This window comes from Nesoenas mayeri (assembly GCF_963082525.1).
Source record: "Nesoenas mayeri genome assembly, chromosome: 12".
Classification (NCBI taxonomy): Eukaryota; Metazoa; Chordata; class Aves; order Columbiformes; family Columbidae; genus Nesoenas; species Nesoenas mayeri.
The window spans coordinates 3,888,558-3,914,575 of record NC_137547.1 but is presented as its reverse complement, the minus strand read 5'-3'; the positions used below and the strand labels follow the sequence as shown (position 1 = coordinate 3,914,575).

The 26,018-nt window shown below is 41.4% G+C and overlaps 2 protein-coding genes across 7 annotated transcripts; both read right to left on the bottom strand.

Annotated features, from left to right (window-relative positions):
* Positions 1-31: 31 nt before the first annotated feature.
* HEATR3 (HEAT repeat containing 3) lies at positions 32-19,037 on the bottom strand. 3 transcript variants are annotated; one of them, XM_080352128.1, is made up of 16 exons: positions 18,408-18,531; positions 16,841-17,013; positions 15,320-15,407; positions 14,269-14,381; positions 12,541-12,650; positions 11,646-11,786; positions 10,833-11,116; positions 10,099-10,189; positions 6,811-6,968; positions 5,748-5,830; positions 5,361-5,497; positions 2,906-2,994; positions 1,973-2,116; positions 1,691-1,867; positions 621-764; positions 32-206 (listed from the first exon to the last, which is right to left on the bottom strand). In XM_080352128.1, the coding sequence occupies exons 1-15, from the start codon at positions 18,525-18,527 to the stop codon at positions 645-647; spliced, it is 2,028 nt and encodes a 675-aa protein (XP_080208254.1). In that variant the 5' UTR covers positions 18,528-18,531; the 3' UTR covers positions 32-206; positions 621-644. The 3 variants fall into 3 exon arrangements, with proteins under 3 accessions (XP_080208254.1, XP_080208255.1, XP_080208253.1); XM_080352129.1 differs by lacking the exon at positions 18,408-18,531 and adding an exon at positions 18,902-19,037 and having other exon boundaries at positions 32-764; XM_080352127.1 differs by having other exon boundaries at positions 32-764.
* CNEP1R1 (CTD nuclear envelope phosphatase 1 regulatory subunit 1) lies at positions 18,929-25,979 on the bottom strand. 4 transcript variants are annotated; one of them, XR_013922714.1, is made up of 7 exons: positions 25,888-25,979; positions 23,606-23,677; positions 21,283-21,356; positions 20,837-20,946; positions 20,635-20,689; positions 20,253-20,353; positions 18,929-19,065 (listed from the first exon to the last, which is right to left on the bottom strand). XR_013922714.1 is itself a non-coding variant. In XM_080352130.1 (6 exons), exons 1-6 carry the CDS (start codon positions 25,910-25,912, stop codon positions 20,312-20,314), a joined length of 378 nt encoding a protein of 125 aa, XP_080208256.1. In that variant the 5' UTR covers positions 25,913-25,979; the 3' UTR covers positions 19,101-20,311. The 4 variants fall into 4 exon arrangements, 1 of the variants encoding a protein (XP_080208256.1); XR_013922715.1 differs by lacking the exon at positions 18,929-19,065 and adding an exon at positions 19,101-19,889; XR_013922716.1 differs by lacking the exon at positions 18,929-19,065 and adding an exon at positions 19,101-19,835.
* Between the last annotated feature and the right edge of the window lie 39 nt (positions 25,980-26,018).

The window sequence follows — 26,018 nt, the reverse complement described above, 5'->3', positions numbered from 1 at the left end:
CACCAATCAAAATAAAGTAAAACCAGGGAGCTGCATATAAGCGTAGGATCCTCTTACACTGATTTCCACAGCAAATTCCACTGAATTCATCATGAATGAATCTGAAACAGGCTTCTCTTTGATCAAGCTCATGAAGTAACAGACAGTAATCCACACGTTCTTCACACGCTCCTCTTGGGAAACTTGCCATAAGTGCCCGTGCAATTCTAAAAACAGGTAAGAGCAAATCTGAACATCCTGCCCCTGCTCAATTCCCTGAAAAACATATTGAGCTCTTACAGTTTTTCTCTTGATCTGCCACATAACCGAGAATATTCTCTAAATTACTACTTTGTGCAGTTACAGTTTTCTGCCAGGATGCATGAGGGTTTCTGAGCAATGACGGTGGTGCTGTGTGCAGACCTCAGGACCGCAAGAGCACATTCTTATCACCGCTAACACTTAATTTCAAAGTATGCTGTGTTTTTTTACACTGATGTGACTTTCATATTGCATCAACCCAGAAGTATAAAAATACTAAATGTAAAAAAAATGCAGCATTAACAAAACTGCTCTGCTCAATACATTTTCAAAGTTCAAAACGGTTATATTTTTGGAAAACATTATTCAATAAGGGAAACCTTAGTGTAAAGTTCCTTGATGTTTCAAGTTGAAGTTTTCCCTAGTGTCTCCTGATATGCAATGAATCTTCTCAAATTCATCTTCACATTGTCAAGCACGCACAGTTGATCTGTACTATATTGTCCTTTGCCTTCTTTTCGCATCTGTAAAACCAAAAAAACACGTGCTTTACTAATAGAGAATTTTCTCCTTTTAGATCACCTACAGTTTATAGCAATTGTATGCATGTTTTATATCAAGGCGTGCTAGCCATGCCTTGAGAACTCCAACATATTCACATGTGCACATGCGGAGCCAGCAATTAGTTCTATAAGCCAATTTACTAGAATACATCTCTGCCTAAATCTAGACCACTATTGGCATGCTATTTCACTCATCAATCTGAAACACTTACTTTCTGTAGCTTTTTCTATGACAGACCTTGCACATCTAATTAACCAAACAGCAGCAGCACTGCCAGGTGTGTATTTAGTGTGTATACCGCTTAGCTTTAAGACTCTGAAAGTCAACCCTCGGTCTTCATCTGACTAAAGAAACAACAAATTGAAGGTCATTTGTTAGTGAAGACAAAGATGTGCTTAAAACTACAGTTTAGAATTTTGGCCTTGTGATTCTTGATGATATGGAATACACGATCTATTTTAATTAACCAACAGAACAAAAATGTCCACCTGCAACTACAGCAAGTTAAAACCAAAAGATGTCAATGTAACTTCAGAGGGACTTCTCTCCCACCAGCGTAGCTGTTTTCTCCTCCAGAGACACTTGCAAGATTATTATTTTATTTTTACAAGGGTTTCAGGACAACATGGTGATTAGGACATCAATAACACTGAGGTGGTGATGAAGATGCTGCGCTGTTACCTTGACAGTTCCACAAACTGCAAGGGAAGTCTATTTGCTTTCCTCTAAAGCAGAATATCGGGAATTCAATTATTTGCTTTATTTATCTTGGTCATCTTATAAAGCCATATATTCCTGCTTAATTTTATCTTCTATCAGCCCAAGTGTCAAAATTTTAACCCACACTGTGTGCTGAGACCCTGAATTGGCTGCATTTGATGCCTACCCTCATTTTGAACACTGGCTGGAATTCCTTCAGTGCTGGGAGCAACTTGATCTGTACTGCAGCCTTTTCTGCTTCTTTACCATCTGCAAATACATCGAAAAGTGCATCCAAGGCTTCCCCTGCTACGACAAGAGAGGATTCCTTCATAGCAACCTCAAGAAGAAATTTTCCAATCATCTGAAACAAGAGATAAAAATTGATTTTTCCAGCAATGCTTAAGAAAATTGGAAATAAAAGTATCAAAACTGTTGTAGGCTTGCAATGCAAAGTTTGCTTTTTCACCTTTAGTGTTTCAGCTGTATCTTGTCCTTTCGCCAGGACACTGCCAGAGATTCCAAGGATGCTCACGACGTTCACTCTAACATTGGAGTTGCTGCTGTGAATACCAGCCTCACATAAAGCCAAGAGCTGCTCAGGAGTCATGCACTGTTTGGCAAGGGGGAAAAAAAAAAGGCAGACACACATAGTTACATTTTCATGGATTTCAAATTTAAATAATTTGCTTTTACAGAACACAGGCAAATTTGTAACAGAGAAACACAGTCCTGTATTGTGAAAACTACATGAATTCCAACAATGCAACTGGCAAGAAAACAGTTACATTCTCCCTTTCAACTTCTCAAGGTGTTTTTTCCAGAAGATAACCAAGGCTGGTATGAAACTGAAGAGAAAGTTCTGAGATCAAAGGGACTTTCACAGACTTAACTAGCTCAATAGCTATTTCCAAGTCACTATAACTTATAGCATAAAAGCTCATTTTTCAGTTTAAAGCCAGAAAGGACCAGCAGACCATGTAGTATTACAGCTTGTATAACAACTATTGTGCTTCATTCCTAGATTTAGCTCACTAATTCATGTCCAACCAAGATTCCCGAAGGACAACTGGCTTCAACTAGAAGTAAAGAATCCATGTTTCTAGGCACTGAATTACTAAATGTTTGTCATTCTATCCATCTCCTAATGATAACACCCGTGCCTTATTGCTGTTTTGGTTTTGAAATACCTCTCATCTATTTACGTTAAGGAAAAGATACATAAAAAAGTATTCCTGGTCCATGAAAAATATAAAGAATGAACGCTATTAAATCTGTTCTTTCAGTGTTCACAGTCACTGAAATTTAGCACTTCATTTAAATGTTTTTGTCTCAAAAACTTTCCAGCGCAATCTCACATGCATTTGAACCTACCAGAGCATTTGAGTTTGACAGCTCTTACCTGGGAGATGTTCTTTGATGCCATTGTTTGTAGGAGAGCCCTCAGCGCGCTGGTTATGGCTTCCAGGAATTCTGTGTCTGCAAGGAGTTCTGTCCAGGAATTGAACCCAGAGCCAAAAGTTAAACAGGAAGGTGAAGGATACAAGAGGCAAAGAAATACAAATTCTTTAATCCCTTAATTGTTCCTTCAGGTACTACCACAAACAGGAAGAGCTGGATTCTCAGTGCCTGGTCTTTGTAGGCTGTAACCATAGTGATTTGTTTGAATTCAGCTGCTCCTCCTTCTCAGGCACGTCCCTGGTGCAGACACTTGTGTGACCGAACGCAAGGTACAAACCTCCGCCGGCAGCACAGGGAGGTCATAACGCAGCGACAGAAAGCGACAGAAGCTGACTGTGTACTTCAGCTCCTTTATTCTGTCTTCTAAGCAGGCTTTTTAGACACTCAGAACACTGGACACTTTCCAATTCACATGAAGAGCGTGTTTTCCAGTGCTTTAATAACCTTTCAGAACTGTATGATTCAAGCACTGCGCTATTCTTGTTTAACTACAAATTCATCGATACCAGCCAACATCTTCAGCACATGTTCTGCACTACTTTAAGCTTTTCATTTTCCTCTAATGTGTTCTTATTTTCTGGTCTACTCCAGATGCAGAAACACTCCATTACTTCAAGCGTATCTCTTCCCTACCCCTGTAAGCAACGAGACCTTTAAACCTCTTCTTCACTCTGTAAACCACAGAATTCCTTCTAACCACATGTTGATATGTTACCAACTCTATCTGGCAGCTTCCATTTCATAGCATTTAACTATTAAAACCATAGCCTGTTAAGGAAAATGTATGTAGGTCATTAAACTAATTTATTAGCACGCTCTGTCTTCATCTAGGGATATTCTATTGCAAAGCATGACGTGTAGACCCCGAAATCTTGCGAGTCCTGCTGTTCAAGCATGAGACAACTATTTTATGTGAACTTCCTCGCATATGTCTTCATACTTATTTTCAATTCCTGCATTTTAGTATTTTGAGAACAACGGTCTCAGTAAGTGTTCCCATGGACCGATGACATGCTTTTAATGGCACTGAGAAATAAGTGTGTTTCGCAGGCAGAAGCGTTTTCAAGCATTAATGCAGTGGCATACTATGCAGCGAATAAGAACTACATACATCACATTTATGGCTACAAATGACGATGCTTGGAGGAAGGGAAGAAAACGGAGCTTCTCCAGCTTCTAAGAGACAAGAAATGACGAAGCCATGCATATGCTGGATTTCAACCGATCTGTCTCGGGAAAAATGCTTTCTGACGATTTTGAGAGCTGGAAGGCTTTTCCAGCTTCTAAGCATAGCTCTAATTTTTTGAAAAGCCATCAACAGTGACCTTAAAATGCAAACAGATTATTAGAATAGTCTGAATGAAGCAGCCTGTCAGGGAACCAGATCATCAACTTGGAACCATTTTTTTTCTCCTTTTTTTGTTGTTTGTCGTTGTATTTTCATCTAAGTTCAGCTTCTCTTGCATCAGTAACAGAAAGATCATAGCTTAAGTGGCCCAACAGTATTACTGGAATGATGCTGATGTTATGTGTAACACTACAGGAGGCAGCTGGAAATGCTAACTGCTACATATCTACACTACAGCATCCAATAATACTGATAATACCAGCAGGTCTGTGGGGAAACCTTTACAGTATCGGTATGAAATAACATGCCTTGAAGGAACTACAGTGGACACATTACTGTGTTTACCAGGATATACGTGATTTTCTATAATAGTATTTTTAGAAGAATTGAAATTTATCGCCTTCTCCACTGAAATTGAACCACCACCATAACAGGATGTTAAGCAACTTTAATATTTGGTCATAAAAACTTGGCGCATTTTCATATTACTAATATATTTTCAATAAAGCTGTGCGACCATATGCATAAAGCATGTCCCAGAGACAAGGCGGCTGCCGTCTTCCCTACTGTAATAAGCATGTACATTCTGGAGATTTTTGCAACAATCACCTTTGCCACGATTTTGTAAGATTCCTAGAAAAAATGATGTGAAAGACTGTGCTAGAGACCCTTCTTTTCACACGGCTATTCAGGCAAGTTTGCACATTTAAAATGAAAACATCTCATCTTCTTCATGGCTTGTCTGATTGATGACAAACTGCTATTGTCACAAATATGACCAAGCAAGCAGTTCTGGTCTCAGAGGATTCAAGCACTAACCTAGTGACTTTCTGCAGGAACACACAGACATGAAGCGTCAAGATGCAATTTGGATAAACACATCAGGATACACTGTTTTATCAGCACATTTCCAACACGCAGTATCCTTATTTTGAAAGACCAGAGGGATAAAATTAGTAATAAAATGACATTAAAACTTAACAATGTACGCGGCGACCTTATACCTATATGCAATAGGTCAGCAAGCCCCCCTTACTAACCATCTTACCCGTTTTAGAAAAAACTAGCTGCGAGAGATGCTCTGCAAGGGACTGAAGTGCTGAAGCTCCTCCCAGACAATCCACGTCCGACACCAACAAAATGCTGTGAAGACACGTCAAAGCTCGACACTGCACGGCATTCAGCCTGGAACAAACACCAAATGCACTTAGGAGAGCCATTGGAAAACACACGTCAAAAGACAAAGAACAATCTAGAATTAAATAAGGCTGCGATCCAGTGTTCAATTTACACAAACATTTGTATCTATTCAAAATCATGTATCGGATCTGCCATTGGCCACATCTTAAAAGTAACCCAAAGATGGGCAATCCTTCTAAGAGTTCTAAAACAACTGAATATACATGAAAAACAAGAGAGACAATGAAATTCCTACTTTTTAATTAATGGTTTCCAAGACGGATTGTGCATACAGATGTCTAGAGCAACACTGTTCGGAAAAGCAGTTTTTTCAAGAATCTGGGGAGGGGAAAAAGAAAGATTTAGCAATAAAGCTTGGTGTTTGCTTTTTAAGGTGTGTTTCGGGGGGAAGACTGAAATTTTAGTTTAACATCAAACAGATACTTCAACCTACATATTTCAAAACATTTCAGGTAGCAAGTGTCTCACCTAATAAAAATGTCAGACTCTTCCTCAGTTACCCAATGGTGCAACTGTACCTGGGTTTAGCATAGTGTAAGTATCGAACTGTACCGAACAAAAGTGATTTTCTAGGTCTCTGCTATTTTTTTTATTATTTAGACCTTTCTTCTTACAGCTTCTGTTACCAAATTTTCAGCCAGCTGCAAGTCTAAAAGACCTTGCCACGAAACTTAGAACACTTGGTACTGAGTTCAAAAAGCCTTCAATGTTTTCATCTTGCACCTTGATGCTTTGGGTCAGAATTCTATAATAGCGCACTGCTGAAGTAGCGCAATAACTGATTCAAATGATGAATTTCATCTTCGCAACCCTAAATAAGAATGAGCAAAACAGCTCTGAAACAAGGACATTTGAATTCTTGTCTGTGTCAAATATTGTACTTCAGACACTGTGTATAAAACAGGCGGAAAAAGGATCTTGCACTACTTTGGTGCTGACTGCTGCCATTCACATGCATTATCTTCCATCTCACTTAATATGGAAATCTGGGATTTCTTTCATGTCCAAATCAAGGAATAACCACCTTTGTGTTTTTGGAAAATAATAATTAAAATAAGCACCCGATTTCTGAAACACGTGATCCTTCTATTCTCACTTACATGAAGAAATTATTTAGGTCAAGACAGCTCATGTGATGATGCTCCACCTCTAGGCCAAAAAAAAGTGAAGCTAAACTCATTTTTAAAAAGATATTCTTTTTCTCCAGATGGATTGGGATAACTTGCCTACCCTGGAATACAAATCGGGCAGAAGCAAAAGACTGTACCACGTGTTGGAAATAAAAGGAAAGGCAATACCTTCTTTGGAATGAGGTTGTTCAGAAACGCTGAGTTAACCTCATCAGAGAGGCACAGGGGTGACATTAGCAGCCCACTCCCTTCATTGTACGAGTTTTCCATAAACAAGTCGCTTTCATCACTGCTGGAGAGCTCTTCCCATTCATCATCTGAGGGATCTGAGAACAGAAGACAGACTTGTACACGTAACAGCACTGCTGCAAGGGGTATCCTGCTTCTCAATCATCCTTGGCTCCACCTCTTGCTTTAGGAGTCTTTAATGAAGGCTCTAATGAAATCCACACAAACCAAGCGCCATCAAGCCACAGTTCTAAATATTATACTGCTTCTGTTTAAGTTGTATTAAAAGAAAAAGTATTTGTTTCGTATTCACTCAGGCAACAAGCATTGTTATGAGAGAGATTCTTCATACACGGGTACTTCACTCTCTGGTATTAACTATGCTTCACTTCAAGATATCAAAAAAGGTGCGGAAGAAACATTTTGTAAAGCATTTACTAATATTTTACGATTGTACCATTTTACTTTTTGAGGTAGGTTCAAGCATACAAATACACCGGTTTAAGTGAACTTGTTTACTAAGTGCAGTCAGTTTAAGGCACCTGTTTTCTCAGATGCCCTCTGACCAGGCACAAATGGGCCGGATGAAGATGGTGCTCTCTCCACAGCAAGTGAATTAAACTAGGTTTACAGTTACAAACCTGAAGTAGGTTAATACTCACAGGATTTCCTCTACTACAGATGTGTAAGGGGAGAGGGGCTGAGGTGGTGTTACCGGGGGCACAGCTACTGCAAAGTGAATCATCAGTCCATGGCTCATGGCAGACTCAGCCTGACAAGCACAAGCTACATCCATCATTTGTATTTAAGCTGATATATCTACATCCACAGGGTTCACACTGATTTATCTAAATTTGTTTTAAAGCTGGTTACATTTTAACGGGTGCGATACTGGTGTTTACGCAAGTCCTAAGTCTACGGGTTGGACGGATCCTCCTCACCAAGAGGTGAAAGCTCTGCCTGTGTACATAGCTCAGGATATTTAACTATGATGAAAAAATATCATAGGATTATAGAATAGTTTGGGTTGGAAGGGACCTTCAAAGCTCATCTAGTCCAACCCCCTGCCATGAACGGGGACATCTTCACCGAGATCAGGTTGCTCAGAAATCAGGGATGAAACAAGCGCCCAAGTAATTTTGTCTGACAGCACCGATTCTCATGAGAACAAAGTACTGCAGTAGCTATGCTAATAACCACGTGTTTTCTCTGTGACAAAAGTGAATGACAAATTCATTCACTTAAAATACAGCAAGAAAGGTCTACAGCAGGGGTGTCAAACTGCCTTCAAAGGTCTGGATGTCATTTTAGGACTGTGTAAATGTAGGAGCATTTACATTTATAAAGTCCTAAAATGACACTTGGTCCTTTGAAGGCAAATGCAAGGCTGATGTGGCCCTCGGTGATCATGAATTTGACACCTCTGGTCTAAGGAAGGAATTTCACCTGCACTGTGCAGCAGCTTAAGATTTTATTTGAAGATGACAACTACCGCTTATCTGATGCAAAGTAACTCATCGGGCTGTGGCAACTTGACCACATGGGCATCTTCTTTTGCCTATAGTAATGTCCAATTAATTCTATAGCCAGAATATGCTAGTGTTAATAGCCTTTGCATGAGAAAACAGTTGTCATTTGTGCATAATCAGCCCACAGCAGCAACAACAAAGCTGACATCCCACTTTCACTCTCTTGCTTCTTGTAAAAAAAAAAACCAAAATAATCCACCTGCATCTTTATAAAGCAAAGCAAAATCTCATTTGAAAACTAAATGATACCTATATGAACTGAGCACGCAATTCAGCAATCACAAAGACAACAGTCCTGTGTTTGCAGTGAGCAACTGGAATCTGGAACATCAGCCCGTAACTAAAGTCAGGCTTCTTCAAATGTTCTTGGAAATATAGAAGTATTTCCAAAGGAAATCCTATCTTAACTAGCGCTGGTAACCTACAGACTGGACAGCAATGCTGGGGTCTCATGTCACTGCTGCCAGATGCCACCGGCGCTCAGGAAATCCCAGTTCCTGCCAGCCTGGTGATTTCCTTCAGCTCTGTGGCAAGCTGAGCATTTATGTGAATGCAGCAGAATGGCTAAAGCTATTTTAGTCCTCAAATAACTTCAAAATTAAATGAACAGCTGCCTCTGGATTCCTCTTAATTTCTACAGACTGTGTTTCTTTCTGTCCGTGAATGGGTAAAGTACTGAAGTGAAATACAACACAATCAACCTTACATTACGCTGAGTGAATGGCAGAATATGCAGTTTATCCACAAGAGATTTTCCAATTAAAGGGGAGAGCTTATGAATTACAGCTCATTAGATGAGAAATGCAGTTATGAAAGGCACTTCATATTCTAGGTGCAGAATATCCCTGCGCTGCAAGAGAAAAGAAAAATCACCATTGGGAATATCTGGGTATTACTGCAGATTTTATTAGAATCTGAAAGATTTAGTTAGGAAGTTATCTCCTACACAATTACTACAGCATCAGGCTTACAAACTATACTAGCAATTACAATTTTCAGGTTTTGGAAGACTTTTTTGGGTTGGGGGGCTGTACATTTTACACAGAATTTGAGAATCATTTATTTGTATTCCTAAGGATTTGGAGAAAAGCTATCAAAACTGAGTATCAGAGTTCATAGAAGATATACAGTACTATTTCCTACTGCCCCCAGAGCAACAGTCTTTCTCCCTCGTCCGAAAAAGCACACAAAGGTGGAACTCTGAACAGCCTGAATCCGCACTGCTGCCAGATCGGCATCAAAAGCTCTCTCCTTTCTTTTGCAATGCTTGTAGCTATCAAAACTAAATCAAAACTCGAAGACTTACCTGCTTAAAAAAAATCATGTCCCACTCCTGCAATAGGATTCACACCTACACTGTATCAGATGAACATTCAGATGATGCTCTAACTGAACAAAGATTTAGCTGTAATACTTTTTAGGAAATATCTCTTCAACACAAGTTTGTTCTTAAACGTTGGCACATGTAGTAGCATGCAAAAAAATATGGAAGTGATAGAAATTATTTAAATGAGAAAAATAACCACTTAAATTAGTACTAGAAATTACAATCCAATCTGCCCCCTAGATGAGGATATGAGCGACAAGCCTACGTGCACTCACCCTTAAAAGCAATGATCACCAAACAGCAAATTAAACATGTTGTGTTCCAGAAACAAAATGCACCACAACACTTGCAATGGAAGAGATTGCTACAAACCTTCAGCGCAGCACATATTAACAATGATTTCTAGAGCGGTCTGCTGAGCCATCAGTAAGGCTGTCACTTCCTTCAGTTCCCACTTATCAAACTAAAAATAGAAAAATATGAACCAATAAAACATTTCAGCACAATTTAAAGTACTTGCGCTGTCAGTTAAAAATACAATCCAGCCGTTTCCTCTTCTCACCCCTTCGCATTAAAAAAAAAAAGGCAAACAAAACCTATCACCTGTCTGCTGGATGCCTCAGAACAAATTTTCCCTTTAAGAAATGCCACCTGCACTGAAGTTGTAATGGACAAGATTACCTGATGTTAGCTAAAGCCTTAACAGAAACATGTATTTCCGTCACTCATTTAATGTGTGCAATAGTGAAGGCATTCGTTAACCCCTGTGCCACCTCCACTCGTGATGGGATGGTTACACCCATTACAAGTCTCGCCCTACGCAGAGCTCAGAACTCCTGCACTAGCTACAAGTGTCAGACACACCCACACCTTCCACTGCAGGAAAATAATGGAAACGTGCTTTCCTGACGTACCGTACAACTTCCTCACATTTGAACAAGTTGGTTGAAACTCTCTATGCTCAGCTTTGAAGTTTTAGCTAAAATAGCCCAGCTATTTGGATTGGTAACACCAGTAGGTAGCTACTCTGGCTTAAGACTCAGGCTAAGCCCAGCCCAACGCTCAGCCCAACGCGCCGGCTGCCCGAGCGCCAGCCCCACACTTACTGGAAGCAGGTCGGAAACATTGTTTTCTCTTCCGACTTTCCCTTTTGGTATTTCTTCCATGTTATCATCTTCGCTCAAAACACTGTTGTCTATAACGTCACTCATGTTTTCATCAGTTTCTGCCTCTACAGCAAGTTTTAACCTGTTTTTTTCAGCTTCGTGCATATGAATAATTGTTTCACCAGCGTCTATTGCCAATGCTTCTGAAAATATCTTCAGGATTGCATTAACCATGCTTCCCAGGCTGCCTGGTGGAATGGAATCCTTGATATTCCAGATAGTGCCTAAACACGAGATAGTTGAAATATAAAATCTGTTAAAGTACGCAATCCCCAGCTCTGTAGCAGTCATACATTTGGTAAGGACACAGCCTCCACTAGTTAAAAATAATCACTGCTTGTATTACAGTAAGAATCTTCAAGTCTTTTCTCTACAGACTTGTATTTTTTTTCTGTTTAGCACTTCATACACTAATTTGTAAAAATTAAGCTCATGATGTGGGCATAAGTAAATTTCGGCATGTAAGGATACACACAATATTTATGACAAGCCATCTTGGTGACATTTTTTACCTGTGATAACAAATCCACATGAGGTAACCATTTTCGAAGGCTTCTCAAAATTAATTTATTACACTCAAAAATCAAAAAATCACCACATTTAAGCATTTGAGGTGAAAAGAAGAACGTGGAGTAGAGAATCTGAGGTAAAAATCTACACCTAAGATCCAAACAATTCCAATTGTGTCCTTCCCACCCTCCTTTGCATTCCGTGCTCTCCATCACGAAGCCACAGACACCCCGAGCACCGTACCTGCTATGAGTGTCCTCAGCAGGACATGCTTCATTGTGCTCTCTGGACACAACAGCACCGTTTCCAAGACTTGTTGTGCAGAAGCATTGAATGAAGAAAGAAGATCCGGGTTATCTTCTGTCACTGCCTGCAAGCAGTTTGCTGCAGCAAACAACAACAGTAATTAACAAACCCAATAGCGGCTTTCACTCTCCTAATGAGAAAGCATTATCTGTCTGAAAGCTGGAGTGATGAAACACAGACACGGGAGAAAACATTTCACGCTGCATCATGTAATGGTACAACACTGTCCTTCATGAACTGTGGTTTTGATTAAAAGATATTCTCTGGCAAACCTGTACATAAAACAGGTGAGGACAGTAGCACACCAGGCATGGGACTATCCCTATTAATTACAGCTGCTCAAAATTCAATTTCTCCATTGTATACCAGCTAGGGAAAACAGCAAAAAATGTTGCAAACACATCCACCTGCAAGACCATTGTAAGACTATCATAACAATGCTAATAATAAAAACACGTTGAAAGCAATAGGAGTTGTTTGGGGTATTTTTAGATATACTATGTCCTTTGCTCTACAAATTAAACCCTTCATTACCAAAACCACAGAAAGAAATGAAAGACATAGCCGCCATCTAGAGGTTTCTTTCCACAATATTTTTCCTCCCGTGTAACCACAAATAAGCCATTCTCCTTTGGACTGAAAACAAGCACAATAGTTATCAGCTTCTGAACGATGTGCTGTTCAGAAAGGAACTCCAAGTCTTCTATTCAGGGTAAAGTTTAAGCAATGCTAAGGCAGGTGTGTTGTGCAAGGGATGTGACAACAGTGTTACATTCATATGGTAGAGGAAAAAAATACCTTTAAATCTTAATCTTCTCTTTTTACCACTTACCTACTGAAATAGCCAGATCCACATTTGTGGAGAATTTCTTCATGCAATGTAACACATCCTCCAGACATCCTTCTTTATTGAATATGGACACCGCAGTATTGTTGCATTCACTAATGCATAGAAAAAATTAATAAATCACTTTCCCCAGGAAAAATTACTGTCACAACATTTTCAGTAACATGTCCTCACTACTACATTTTAAAAACCCACCTAAGAATTGCACATTAGAGCTATCCTTTGTTACCAAGGTTCTGATCAATTCTACAGGGCTTTCCGCAGCGTGGAAGCCTGGAAGCCTTTATCCACAAACCCACAGCAGCACAGCGGCTGCTGCCTTGTGCAACAAAATAGTCACTTACTAGAGAAAATGACCACTCAACATTCAGAAATGCACACTAAGTCAATGATACATGTGACATTTAATTATCTAACAGCGGGGTTTGTGTTTCTTCAAGTTTTGACAGCTATTCTCACTTTTAAAGTAATGCATGGATACAAGACAAATTCAAACTAAAAAAGCATGGGACTTAGCTAGCTACAAGGGTCTTCCAAAACTGCCTTTTGAAAATAGTATGGCTCAGCACCAATACCAGCCCCAGTTTTACCAGTACCAAACTCTGCAATGAAGTCAGCAGTTCACGGTCATTGCCACAAAGTTCAAAATACAGAAGTGATTTATAGCACACTTAATGATTGTAGTTCCTGTTCCAAAGCACTTCTGTGTACAAACGCAATAAAAAAACAAAAAGCAAAAAAAAACCAACAACAAAACGTTGTTCGGAGTTAGAAGGGGCCATGTATTCTGTGCAAGGTGCTGAGCAAGCAGTTTCTGTACTGTTCTAGATTCCAACCCCTAAAAAAAACCCAATTCACAAGTAAGGCCTGAAGCCAGCAGCCACACTGTACGGACAGACACGGAGACAGCTCCACAGAAACACTGTACAGAGCAAAATTAAATTCTGTATGGACCAAAGTGTATAATGATGTGGAGCTGCTGCAAACCAAAGAAAAACAACACACAAAATTCAAGGAGAACTTTCAGAATAGGTTTGTATCACTTCAATGTTTACAGCCACTTCTGTATTAATAGTGTTGCAATTGCTCTTTCTCTACTCAGTGTTTCCAATGTAAACTACTAATTGAACTATTCACATTCTTTCTCATAAAATCAAGTAGATTTGTATCAGTGCCTCAGTCACTAAGGGATAGTTTGTCCAAACATTTAATATTAACTTTTGGGATGATCTGCAGAGGGAGAAAGTAATAAAAAAGCTTCTCATATTCCCAGAGCACTGGAGTCCACTGGTCAGAATTTAATTTTCTCCATCTCCCATATCACCATACAGATCTACACGGACCGCATGCGAGACCCCAGAACCCAAACTGTACAGGAGACTATGGCAGAACACATTCAGAAAACAATATCAGAATTTAGAATAAACAACCCACAGAAAGAAAACTTTGTCACTGTCCTAAAGCTAATGACCGGCTTTTGTGCCCTTTTAGAATCCTTCACTTACAAAAGTAATTTCCAGTAGAAGATAAACTTGGATTTCAGATCAGATGAAGACTTGCTGTTTATTAAGCAAGGTACACGTAGGAGCAACACAATCAGAAATCAGAATCAGCAGCAGAATATATATTTCCATGCAAGGGCAGTCTCTCTGCCGCAATTACCATGTTCTTTTTCAGGAACAATTTAATTTAGCTCTTCTAAAAGGCACTTACCATACATTCCACAGCAAGTTGATAGCCTCATTGGCTATGTCTTCAATATAATTTTTGTTCATCACTCTGCATTTCTTTGGAGAGAGCTGGTTGGCATCCAGTCCAGTGCTACACTACAACCAAACAAGAGAACCAGGGTTGGGAAACTGACAAGCCAAGAGAAAAGCAAACGCTTTACACATTAGCAGCAGTGAATAGAGAGATCTTTCATTAAGTGTTTATCATCACAAAACCTGACTAGTTTCCTTTTCTCTATGAGAACTGGGCCACGATGGAACTGAATCATTGATTATTTTTTTTCTCTTGTAGAAAGACTCTGAAAGTACTTGCTTTGCTTTCAATAGTCTTCAGAAGGATTTTTAATAAAGAAATACTTAGCAATTTTAGAACCTGAAATGCTGTTTCTTGCTCACACAGTCTGTACACAATTTTCAACCATTCTTTCTAATCACAAAGACTAATTCAGCTAATATCTCACTGTGCTTTACAATAATACAATAATATTCTAAAACGTGGAAGAAACATACAGAAAGTTATGGTATTGCTCAACGCTGCTCATATAAAGACAGCAGGCGACAGTATTCAATGCAATTTCCAAACTGCACGGCAACACCTGGACCAAACAAAGAACAGGTATTCAGTACAGATTATTCTACACTAGCAGTAACTGCCCAGCTGTACATCCAAGCTTTCTTTTAGACAAAATTGCTTACCAAAAAAGCCTCACTACAATAATGCTGCCACACAAACGTTGCATCAGGATCTTGACTGACAGAACAGACATGCCTTGACCGACATTCCACGCCCAAAATCTCCAGACTGTTTTCTCAATAATCATCCTAGGCAGCAAACCTCACCACAGGCCCAAGTGAGCAGGTCAGGAGGTGGCTTGAAATCTCTGGAATATTTTTCTTACTATTAAACCTACTGAAACATTCTTTTAAAAGATCTATCAAATATTTTATCTTGATAAGAGCTACAAAAATTGAACTATTTTTGAAAATGGAATAACTCAACAGCTGGATCAGTTTTAAAATCAGAATAGACATACCTCTTTCAGAAGCGCAACAAGGGGTGTCATGATGTCTTTCGTCACCATGTCATCACAGACTTCAAATCCTCCACAAGCACTCAGATTTCTGGGTAAAAGAAAATGTCTTGGATCAGATACAATACTTTCCAAGAATGTTCCAAGAAGACATGTATTTGGTACTCTTGTCTGAAGAATATGTTGCTTTTTGTTTTATAAAATCTATCTGCTTCACCGGTAACTTTAGTCTTCCACCTTCCTAACACAATAACTTTGGTGTCAGAAGAAAAATAATTCATGTAACTAGGAAGCTTATCTGTACTCAAACATGAATTCTGTTGGGAGTTACTCAGTATAAGATACAACATGAATGTTAAAAAGTATTAGCATTACATGTTTGTACAAATAAAGCAAGCTGTAGGTAGGACCTGGGGGTTCTGGGGACAGCAGGGTGACCATGAGCCAGCACTGGGCCCTTGTGGCCAGGAAGCCAATGAGACCTGGGGTGGGTTAGAAGGGGGTGGTCAGTAGGTCAGAGAGGTTCTCCTGCCCCTCTGCTCTGCCCTGGGGAGACCACACCTGGAATCTTGTGTCCAGCTGTGGCCCCTCAGTTCCAGCAGGACAGGGAACTGCTGCAGAGAGTCCAGCGCAGCCACCAAGATGCTGCAGGGAGTGGAGCATCTCCCGTGTGAGGAAAGGCTGAGGGAGCTGGGGCTCTGGAGCTGGACAAGAGGACACTGAGGGGGGACTCATTCCTGGGGATCAATATGGAAAGGGGGAGTGTCAGGAGGATGGAGCCAGGCTCTTCTCGGTGACAGCCAGTGACAGGACAAGGGGCAATGGGTGCAAACTGGAACACAGGAGGTTCCACTGAAAGAGGAGAAGCAACTTGTTGGGGGTGAGGGTGGCAGAGCCTGGCCCAGGCTGCCCAGGGAGGTTGTGGAGTCTCCTTCTGTGCAGACATTCCAACCCGCCTGGACACCTTCCTGTGTAACCTCATCTGGGTGTTCCTGCTCCAGCGGGGGAATTGGGCTGGATGAGCTTTCCAGGTCCCTTACAATCCCTGATATTCTGTGATTCTGTTAATGCAAAATACCAACGCAAAGTGATGCTGTTCAATATTTACAAGTTTCTCAAAAAGCCAGCTATGTGCATTCTCTAACTAACCCAAGGCTCCCACAGTGATATCAAGACACAAAATGCCATACTAACAGCATGCAGGTTCTCTATATTTCTTCATAGTACTGGTGGTTTGGTTTTTTTGGTTGGTTTGTTTGTTTTCCTAACATAAGGATAGAAAGCAGTGCATTCCACCAGGAGCAGATAAAATGGTAGTAACTAACTTAAATCCTGCTCCTGATTAAAGTCTCGGGGCAGCCTACGGGAGCAAGAAAAGCTGCTCTTTCAGGGCCTTCAATTGAGGCATACATACTCAAAACGGAGTTGAAGCAAGAGAGGCTGGCACTCAAGTTCACAGCTTTTCACAGCAAAACCCCACTCTTTTCTTTACCACTCTAACTCTGAATATTATCAATCGCTTACCGGAGAGCGCCGGCAGCCGTCTCGCGAACAGCTAAGCTGTGATCCATCAGCAGTGGTCCTAAGCACCGGACGACGTCTCTCTGCAGAAAGGCTGGGATAACGTGCTGCTGCTGCAATAGCTTGGAAATACTGGCACAGGCAAACTCTCTCATTTCAGCGCTCGGATGCTGCAGCTGGGAGACACAAATAGGGCAGATTAGAGGAGAGAGAAATGGTAGCTCGAAGTTTTTATTGAGTGAAAAAAATCATCTGTCTTTTGATTTGCAGGCCTGGCACTGTAGCTGCTCTTTTACTGCTCCTGAATGGAATCAAGAGCTTCTAATTTCCGTAGAAGTGTATAATTCTTTGCCTGGGCTATGTGTGTTGACTATGTGACTAGATAGATACCATTCTGAGTGTTTGACAAGAGAGCCATAGTTCAAACACAGATTTTACACTAGCTGCCACTGGTGAGACCTCATATCTACTTTTGATTACCAAGCTTAAAGCAAAATGGGGGGAAATACCATCAAGGAAGTATAAGAGACATAACATATGCTGCCATAAAGAACAACTCAATAATCAATAAAAACCAAACCTGATAGCCTTCAGACTAAAAACATCTGCTTAAAGATATGGAAAAAGCGCTCTCTGTGTCCACAAGACAACACTGACTTGACCCATAACAGAGGTTTAGGTGAGATGTAAGAATTGCAAACCGTAAAGATAATAAAGCAGCAGAAGTGCCTATCCTACAAAGTCATGGTGTTCATTGATATCGTAACAGGAAAGACAAGCATCTGCTGCAGAGCAGAGTGGGAAAGAGTGGTACATCAGAGCCTGCCCCACTGAAACTGACGAAGGTCTCGCAGTTCATCCTCACCTGTGCATTTAAGCATTTTTTTCATTTCCTTTTTTTTTTTTAGGACTAAGTAGGTTCGTTCAGAAGAATAATCAAGCAGTGATTAATTCAATGATTTCAGTCAGGTGAAGTGAACAAAGGGCATTTATTTACTTAAAGGAAAACTTTATTTGTGATACTTAAGTCACATGGGCAGGAAGAGCTTTAGTTTTCATCTGTAATACTTAAATCAACACCAGGAATGTGGCCAACAAGTGGCCAAACCCAATCGTCTTCAACATTTTCTGTCAGTTACTGTTTACTTCTAGGTATTGGGCTCATCGCTCTGTAGAAAAACCCTCCACCGGGCAAACGGGACCAAAGCAGCCCCAAAACCGGGCCGGGGGCTCAGAGCAGCCCCTGCCCCACTCCAGCCCCTCCGAACGGCTCAGGAAGCAGAACGGGAGCCCGGGCGGGTGCGGGGAGAGCGGAGCCGCCGCCCCTCCCCGCCGAGCCGCCCGCGGGCGCAGCCGTGACGCGGAGAAGCGACGCGGCGGCAGCGGCTGCAGGGCCGCCCCGCACCGTCCCGTCCCCGCCGGGGAGGATCGAGACCTCACCGCTCCCCTCAGCGGCGGGCACAGCCCCACCGCGCCGCGTCCCGGCGCTGCCCCGCTGCCGCCGGCCCCGAACGGGGATCGTACCGACCCCGCCCTCCTCCCCCGGCCGGCGGCCGCTTCCCGCCCGCACCTTCTCCAGCAGCTCCGCGGCCGGCTCGTCCTCGGGGTCCCCCTCCCCGTCGCGGCGCTGCTCGGGGCCGGCGGGGGAGAAGGGGGCTCTACGGAACCGCCGCGCCCGGCTCTTGCCCATGGCTCCGCGGCCACCGCTCGGCGCCGGCGCACCCACGTGTGCAGCCCCGCGCAGGCGCAGCCGCGGCCGGGCCCGCCCCGCGCCGCCACCGCCCGGACCGGGGCACAGGACGGCACCGGCCGCCCCGCACACCGGCCGCCCCGCACACCGGCCGCCCCGCACACCGGCCGCCCCGCACACCGGCCGCCCCGCACACCGGCCGCCCCGCACACCGGCCCTAAAGCAGTGAGACCCGCGCAGGCCTGCGAGCCGGGCAGCTGCAGCGGCCGCCGCGTGTTCGAGGACACGATCGCGTCACTCCGGCTGTTTCCCCAGGTCAAAAATCTCAACCAACGTAAATGTCGAGTGAAAGAGTTTCCTCTAACAGCACTTACAGAGGCGGGAGTGACCTGGAGGATGGGAAAGTGGAAGGACTTTCTCTCTGGTGTCAGTATCTTAGACTATAAGAACCACATCAAATACAGGAAAGGCTGGTCCGGTATGAAAGTTACAGACTTCAGCTATAAACTTGTGAAGGTCTTCAGCGTTCATTTGAGATCTGCATTTGCACGGTACAAAAAAATAACATCCGTTTATACAAAGAATTTATTTTATACATATTTACCTACAAAATATACAGCAGTTAAAAGTAATGGATGGGCAGAAGACTTACTGGAAAAAACACAGGAGACAATTGTTAATGTCTCAACTCAAAGTTCCATCAGCAGGCTGCCTTTAAAAGACAGCCTGCCTTGTACTCAGAGTTACCTAAGTTGCAAAAGCTTTGCAGTTTTAGTCAATTAAAAGAGTTTGAAACAATTAAAAAGGCACCTTAACTCAAAACTCTTTACAATTGCAGCTATTTAAAAGTTAGACTTCATGTATTATAACATCCATGCCTTGTTTTTAACACTCTGAATAAGAGATTTTGCTATTTTATTGTGGCACTCTTTGTATCTTCTTCACCAATGCAGTTATACGTTTGCAGTACTACTTTCATATTCAGACTACCACAGCATAAAAACCCACACAGAATGGTCATGTGGAGTTAAGATACAGTACAACCTTATAATCGGGAAGATACAGGCATATTTAAGACAATTTTTAAAATATTAAAATCTTAAAAGAGCGGTGTTGTGAACCAGATCAAACAAGGAGCTACATGTGACCACAATGAAAGTGGCTGGTGCACTATATATACAATTGGACAAATGTGATCCTTGATACATTTGCAAAGTTCTTAAGAAGAAGACCAGTTTTCTCCAGCACGGACAGTCTCTGCGAGCCTTTTAACCCATTCCAAAAAGAGTGGCCAGGAGACGAGGACAGCTGTAATGAGGAAGTGTGCTAATAAAACATCGTGGGAATGGTGAGTGTTCAATACTGTTCATGAAAAGAAAACAAATCCATACAGCAAATATTACTTCTTTTCCTGAACGTTGGCATCGATCTGCTATTTACAACAGTTTACAAAGACACAACACAAATGAGGTCTGATTTTCAAGTTCAACTTCATAGCCGATTAACATACTTCACCTGTATGTTCCATTCTAGCTGAAGTAAAAAAGTGACACTAATACTGAAAAAGAGGTAATCAGAAGTAGCAAAAGCACTGATAATGTGGTAACAAAGAATTTGGATAAATAGTCAAGAAAGTAATATTGCACACTTTCACTGTCAACTGTGTAAGACTTTCACTCCCAGGCAGTGACAACCAGTCCTGTTGTTTTTTTGCTGTCACACTACCTTGAAAAGGGTCATTTTTGGTTTCCATGGCAGTGGAAAAAACTGAAGGAAGACAGCCCTTATTGAACATGAGGCCTAGGTTTCAAAATTAATTTTCCAGTCTGCAAGATAGAAAAAGAAAAATAAGTTTAGATCCTGAAAACTGAGCCCAACAATTGCACTTCATGTTGAATTTTACAGGCTGAGTTTAAAATGACACACAGAACAATACCAACTATTCTGCATCCCAGTTTTACAGACACACAGAATTTGTTAAGGTGTATACAAGTGCTGTTCAGAGGGAAAACAAACAAACAAACACACACACAAAACTGTACGCCTTTTCGAAATATCTGAATTTTTTCAAAAAACAAGGTTTAGTCAATGAACCACTGACACTTACATCATCACAGGACATATTATATTCTGCCAAAACAGTTCGACATCGGGCCGCTATACTGTGTGGGTTGTGTCAAGGAAAGCAAATAACACTTGGGCACAGAGCAAGTCAAAAATGAAAAGGCAGTATTAGCAGTATTAGCACAGGCTTCAATAACAGCAGCAACTACAGTGCATTTAACCTGACAGCCATGATGGAAGGATACATTGATGGTGCCACCACTCTTTTATGAATTCCAGCGAAGAACAAGCCTATTAGGGTAATACAGCTAATTGTGAAAAATGGGTGATTCCAAAGTGATGTGAAAAATGACACCTAGGAGAGAAATCAGATTAGTCCCACTAGATACTTTCTAAAACATTAAAAAATTGCTGCCTAGTTCATTTCATTAAAAAATAAAAATACTGCTTCTAGCCATTTCTAAGTATTTGTGAACGATTCCCCAGCTAAACTTTCAAGGTGTAGCATTCTGGGAGGCATTGTCCCAGGACATACTCCACAACAATTCCAGACAGCTTGAGAGCTTAACTAAAACTGATCTCTCAGTTTCACTGCAAAACCCCCTTTTGCCTTTTCGTTTTCAAGATACTGTACCACTTGGCTGCAACACCAAGCTATGACACAGACATTTGGGATTAGCACGATCTTTACCTTTTGTGTCTCCGGGTCTATCAACCAGTTCCAAGCACCAGTAGCTGTGCAGACTGATACCACTATCAGAATCACTGATAAAGCAAAGAATGAGAGTCAGAAACTCCTATTAAAAAGCAGTTACTTTTTAGCAGTAGCTCTTAAATATTTATTTCTTCACTCACTTTTGAGAGAGGAAAAGCTTCTACTTGGAAGGCAGAAATTAAAACAGGCAAAGAAACTGCTATTATGTGAAACCATAAAGATTCTGCACATGTTTCCTGGACAGGACAAGTAGGTACCAAAATCTAAATTCTGTAAAGTAAAAACACCATGATGCTTTGAAGAAATGAAAGTTTCTAAAATAACATGGTTAGCAAAAATATGAGTTGGAAGACTGGAGCAAGAGTTGTACCAAATACTCAATATGCTATGCAGTCGGGGCAACAGAAATGCAGCATCATTAAATCACAGAGTAGAACTAAAGCTTCTGTCCCCACAAGAAGAGCCTGAGGCATTAGCAGCAGCACTTTCACTAGCACGTCGAGGTTATGTTATGCTCCCCACCCCAATCAACATGATTACAAGCAAGAAAAACTGACATAGATTAAAAACCCACAAAACTTAAATGGGAATCTGAAGGCATGTTAGCATTAGCACGTGAAGATTAACAAAAACCTCTGCACATCCAGAATGGCTTAGGGAGAATTTATCAACTGGCTCTAAATGAATGATGCTAGATACATATTAGAGTAACTGGATTGATTTTCAGAGACTACAAAAGGTTAGGGAATGGGTGTTGATGGAAAAAGGAAAGAGAACAAATCTGATGGTAGAGAAAGCTCATATTCTATTGCACACCCATTAAGCCTAGCAGCTTTCACTGAACATTTGGCAGTTCTGAGTGTTTTCTGTAGACTCTGAAGTTCCAGATGCAAATAAAGTCCTTTATTGATTGCGGAGGGAGAAGGAAAACAAAAAACGGCACACACAAAAATAAGAGAAGACCCAGAGTTACCAGTCTTTAGGATCATAGGAAAGAAACTGAAAACAAACCCCAGATATTAACGAAATGCTAATTTCAGGTTTGTAAGACTGCTATAATTTATTATAGAGTTGAATATTCATTACTGATATTACAATATTAAAAAAATAACCCTAACAAGTTGTTTTCAAAAGAAAGTTGGAAAAGATCTATCAAAAGCATAGAACTTCTTTATATAAATACTTGTTTTTTTCCAGGATAACAGGAGGAAAAGTTAACATTGGGTTAAATGCCCCATTATAATTAAAGTTAAAAGTCCCTTTTCTAAATGAATTACAAAACTAGCAAAACAAGCAGTTAGCGGAAAAAGTTAGCTCATGAACACAATAAGCAAATTTCATTTAAATGTGCTTAGAAGTTTCCAGGTTTTGTTGTTGTTGCTGTTGTTTGGTGGTTTGTTTTGTTTTACTTATATCTGACAGTAAACAGCAATTCTGGAAGCTAAATACATTCCTATAGTAGGTGTGCACAAGTTGCACAGATCTACTTAGAAATATCTGCTTTCCTCCCAACTGCTGTGAAACCAGGGGGCTGGGAGTGGTGTTTGGTTGTGGTTTGGGGTGGGGTGTTTGTTTGTTTTTGCTTTTTAAGTTTTTAATTTTTAGCCATTCCCTCAGTTCCTTCATTTGAGATTAATCTCTTGGCTTCTCAAGAGAAAGATGCTCTTTTAGATGGTCTAAAAAGCATCTGTATTCTTTGAGTATGGAAACCTCAGTGGAACTTTAGAACAAAAAAAAAGGCAGTCTCTTTCTAACACAGATGCCAATGTTGGCAGCAAATCTGTGGCATTTTTTGCCTTCCCCCCTCTTTCAAACTTTCCTGTTAGAACAGAGATGAAGACGTATTCTGCCCTTAAGGCACACTGCTGGAACATTTTCATCTTCAATTTTATAGGGACTATTTTACCCAATCGTATTTAGTTCAAGTAACTATAGTGACTGTCTGGGAAGTCTGAGCCTTCAAAAAAAAGAAAACAAACCAAAAAAAGCCCCCCAAAACCAAAATACCACATAAACAAAACCATAATAAATACAACAACTTACTAACTCAACTATTTCCAGAATAATGCAGTCTTGAGCCAATTCAATCTTTATCTCATCTTTCCTACTCACGTTAAAGTATTAATTTGGTATCTTTTATCATCTTGTTGCAGAGTGTTTGAATATATGGCACAGAAATTTTAAAGACAGTTTAAGCACAGATTTTTGTTTAGGCAAACATAAATCAAAGATGGACACTGGTAAATCTAAAAAGCTTGAAAGAGAGAATCCTGTGTATGCCTTGGAAAAACAAACTTACTTCTCCAACGTCCTGTAGCTGGTTGCAAACAGGCAATATATTCAGTAAGTCTTCTTTCAAAAGCTTTGAGATCTGGGAAGGATGTATATCAGGCATAATTAGATCTTCATCTATTGAGTCAAATTTTAATGTAAAAGATAAAAGGAATGAACTTTTTCCCTATGCACACCCATTTCTTAAATAGGCAGAGAAAACCGATGCAATGATCATTTAGATGCAATAAAAGCACTGTCAAAGCAGCTTCACACAATTTTAGCTAAAAAATACAATGATGGAGTTACATTAAATGCAAAAAACACCCACTTACAGAAAAGAAAATCTATAATAGCTGAGAAATCATTTTAGACATCTTTAAAAACACTGAGAGTTAGATCTAGAATAGGTTAAAGAGCCCCTCCACACAGAATAAAGTCTCATGTTTTGGAGTATTAAGGACATCAGGAGACCATTAAGTTCTATTATATATAAAATAGTAATAAAAATAGTTTAAAAAAAACCCAAGTTGGTCATTTGCCAGCTATTCAAGGAATTTTTTGTATTATACAAAGTTTTAATGCCATGATATACATATATATACACACATAAAAAACCACAGCAAACACTAGCCCAACTAATTTTTTTTCCTCTGGACAGGCCTTTCTACTCATTGCCATCGTTCTCCCATGGTGTTTCCATTGAAATTGCTGTTAAATACTAAGCAGCATTTCAGTTCATACTCTTAATTTATTTAAAAACAAAAAAAACCAGACCTTAGCCAACCTCCCAATGTTTGTCTACAAGGAGCTGTTTCACCTGAAGTCTATCTAAGATTTAAGCTTCTGTTCAACAAGGCCAACATTTGACAACATTCCAGTCAAAGCCAGAATTCTCCCTGGAGTTTTTATTAGCATTAACTTCACTTTCAGCTAAAGCGTTTCAGTTAGCATCAATCTAGATTTTTTTCTCCCTATTGCTAAATTATTTACCGTAATAAAGCAATTAGAGAATAAGATTATAAGAAATATACCTACTATTATAATTACTAAGGTAGTTTTCTAAACTATAAATTCACTCCTAAGTGGTTTGCAGGTGAATTCACGGGGGAAGATTACAGCATCTTGACTTCAGCCACAGAACAGTTAACTAGTCTTAATTACTGCCAGCAGCCTGGTAGCTATGGCCTGTCCTCCACCTCCCATCTGAGGAAGCTAAGCCACTGCCAGCAATTAAAGCTAATTAACCATTCCCTGACTAGCACAAACCCCTGACTAGTCACTGAAGTGAGAGGGGGAAGATGAGGCATCCCATAAAAACCTGCTACTTGAGAAAAAGCACCCTGGAGGCATAAAATTAAGCTATTGATAACACAGCTCTAAAGAAAACACATAATGTAGACAGCGTTACAATAAAAACAGAAAAAAAAAATCCTTCAGAAATCAGGAATTTAAACGCATCTTTGGATACCCATGTTCTAAACTTTCTCTGAGTTTATCACTTTGGCAGCTGTAACTAGCACGGCGCATTTCTTAAATGCCTACAGCTTGTAGAGACATAGCAACAAAGCCGTGACAGCACCGGACTATCGCTGCTGTTGACGAGCCCCTGGTGTCTGCTAGAGAACACCCGCTGAGTCTGAGACACTGACGCATTTTAAAAGTCTTTACCGGTCTTATTTTCTGACATTAAAAACTCCTTTCAGGATTTTCACACCCTGCAAACCATAACTTCATAGACCTTGTAACCCAAACCATCGATGTTGGCAGACAAGAGAGGGCTATTCGAGGCCACGTTCTTCAAAAGCCACAGAAGCCCTAACGTCTAGTGCGTTAGATGGGACTCACACCCCAATGAAACACATCTCGCGTAGAACCCCACGAGTGGAGAAGCAGTAGCGGCAGCACAAGCGGATTTTAATGAGCGAAAGCCTTGCTGAGAAGAGGCAGCGCCAGACGAGGCCCATGGGGCAGCTCCTCCCCAGAGGGCGGCGGGCGGGCCCGCACACGGCCCCCCAGCACAGGCCTCCCCTCGGGGCGCCCGGAGGGCAGCAGCCGTCCGGCCCCGCGGCGGAGGCGGCTCCGCAGACCCCGCCCCAGCTCGCCTGTCCGGGCCGAGCAGGAACGCCGGGAGTGCAGCGGGGCGGGAGCCGAGGCCTCCCGAGGCCGCCTCACCCCCTCAGGGCCGCGCCGCGGCAGGGCCCGCTTCAGAGTGAGGAGGCAGCGCGCTCAGGCAACCCACCCACGGGGGCGAGAGGTCCCGGCGCGCCGGAGCGGCAGGTCCGTGCTGGCTGCGAGCCGCGCACTCACCCTCAGCCTGGTCCAGGGAGTTCATGGCGGGCGGAGGCAGCAGCACCGGCCGCGCCCCTCCCCGGCCGCACGCCGCCCAGCCCGCCCCACACACCTACCAGGCCCCGCCCCCCGCAACAACGCCGCGCCCT

Bases quoted from the DNA above. Each gene is read 5' to 3' on its own strand.
- HEATR3 (XM_080352127.1), bottom strand. From the start codon at position 18,527: ATGGGCAAGAGCCGGGCGCGGCGGTTCCGTAGAGCCCCCTTCTCCCCC. The intron at 12,651-14,268 runs GTAAGTGCCTTT...TCTATGCATTAG, and splicing joins AACTTGCTGTGGAATGTATG to TGAATGCAACAATACTGCGG. The intron at 11,117-11,645 runs GTACGGTGCTCG...TCTCGTGTTTAG, and splicing joins GCTGAGGACACTCATAGCAG to GCACTATCTGGAATATCAAG.
- CNEP1R1 (XM_080352130.1), bottom strand. From the start codon at position 25,912: ATGAACTCCCTGGACCAGGCTGAGG. The intron at 21,357-23,605 runs GTAAGTTTGTTT...TTGCTTTATCAG, and splicing joins AGCTACAGGACGTTGGAGAA to TGATTCTGATAGTGGTATCA. The intron at 20,947-21,282 runs GTAAAGATCGTG...TTTCTCTCCTAG, and splicing joins TAGACCCGGAGACACAAAAG to GTGTCATTTTTCACATCACT.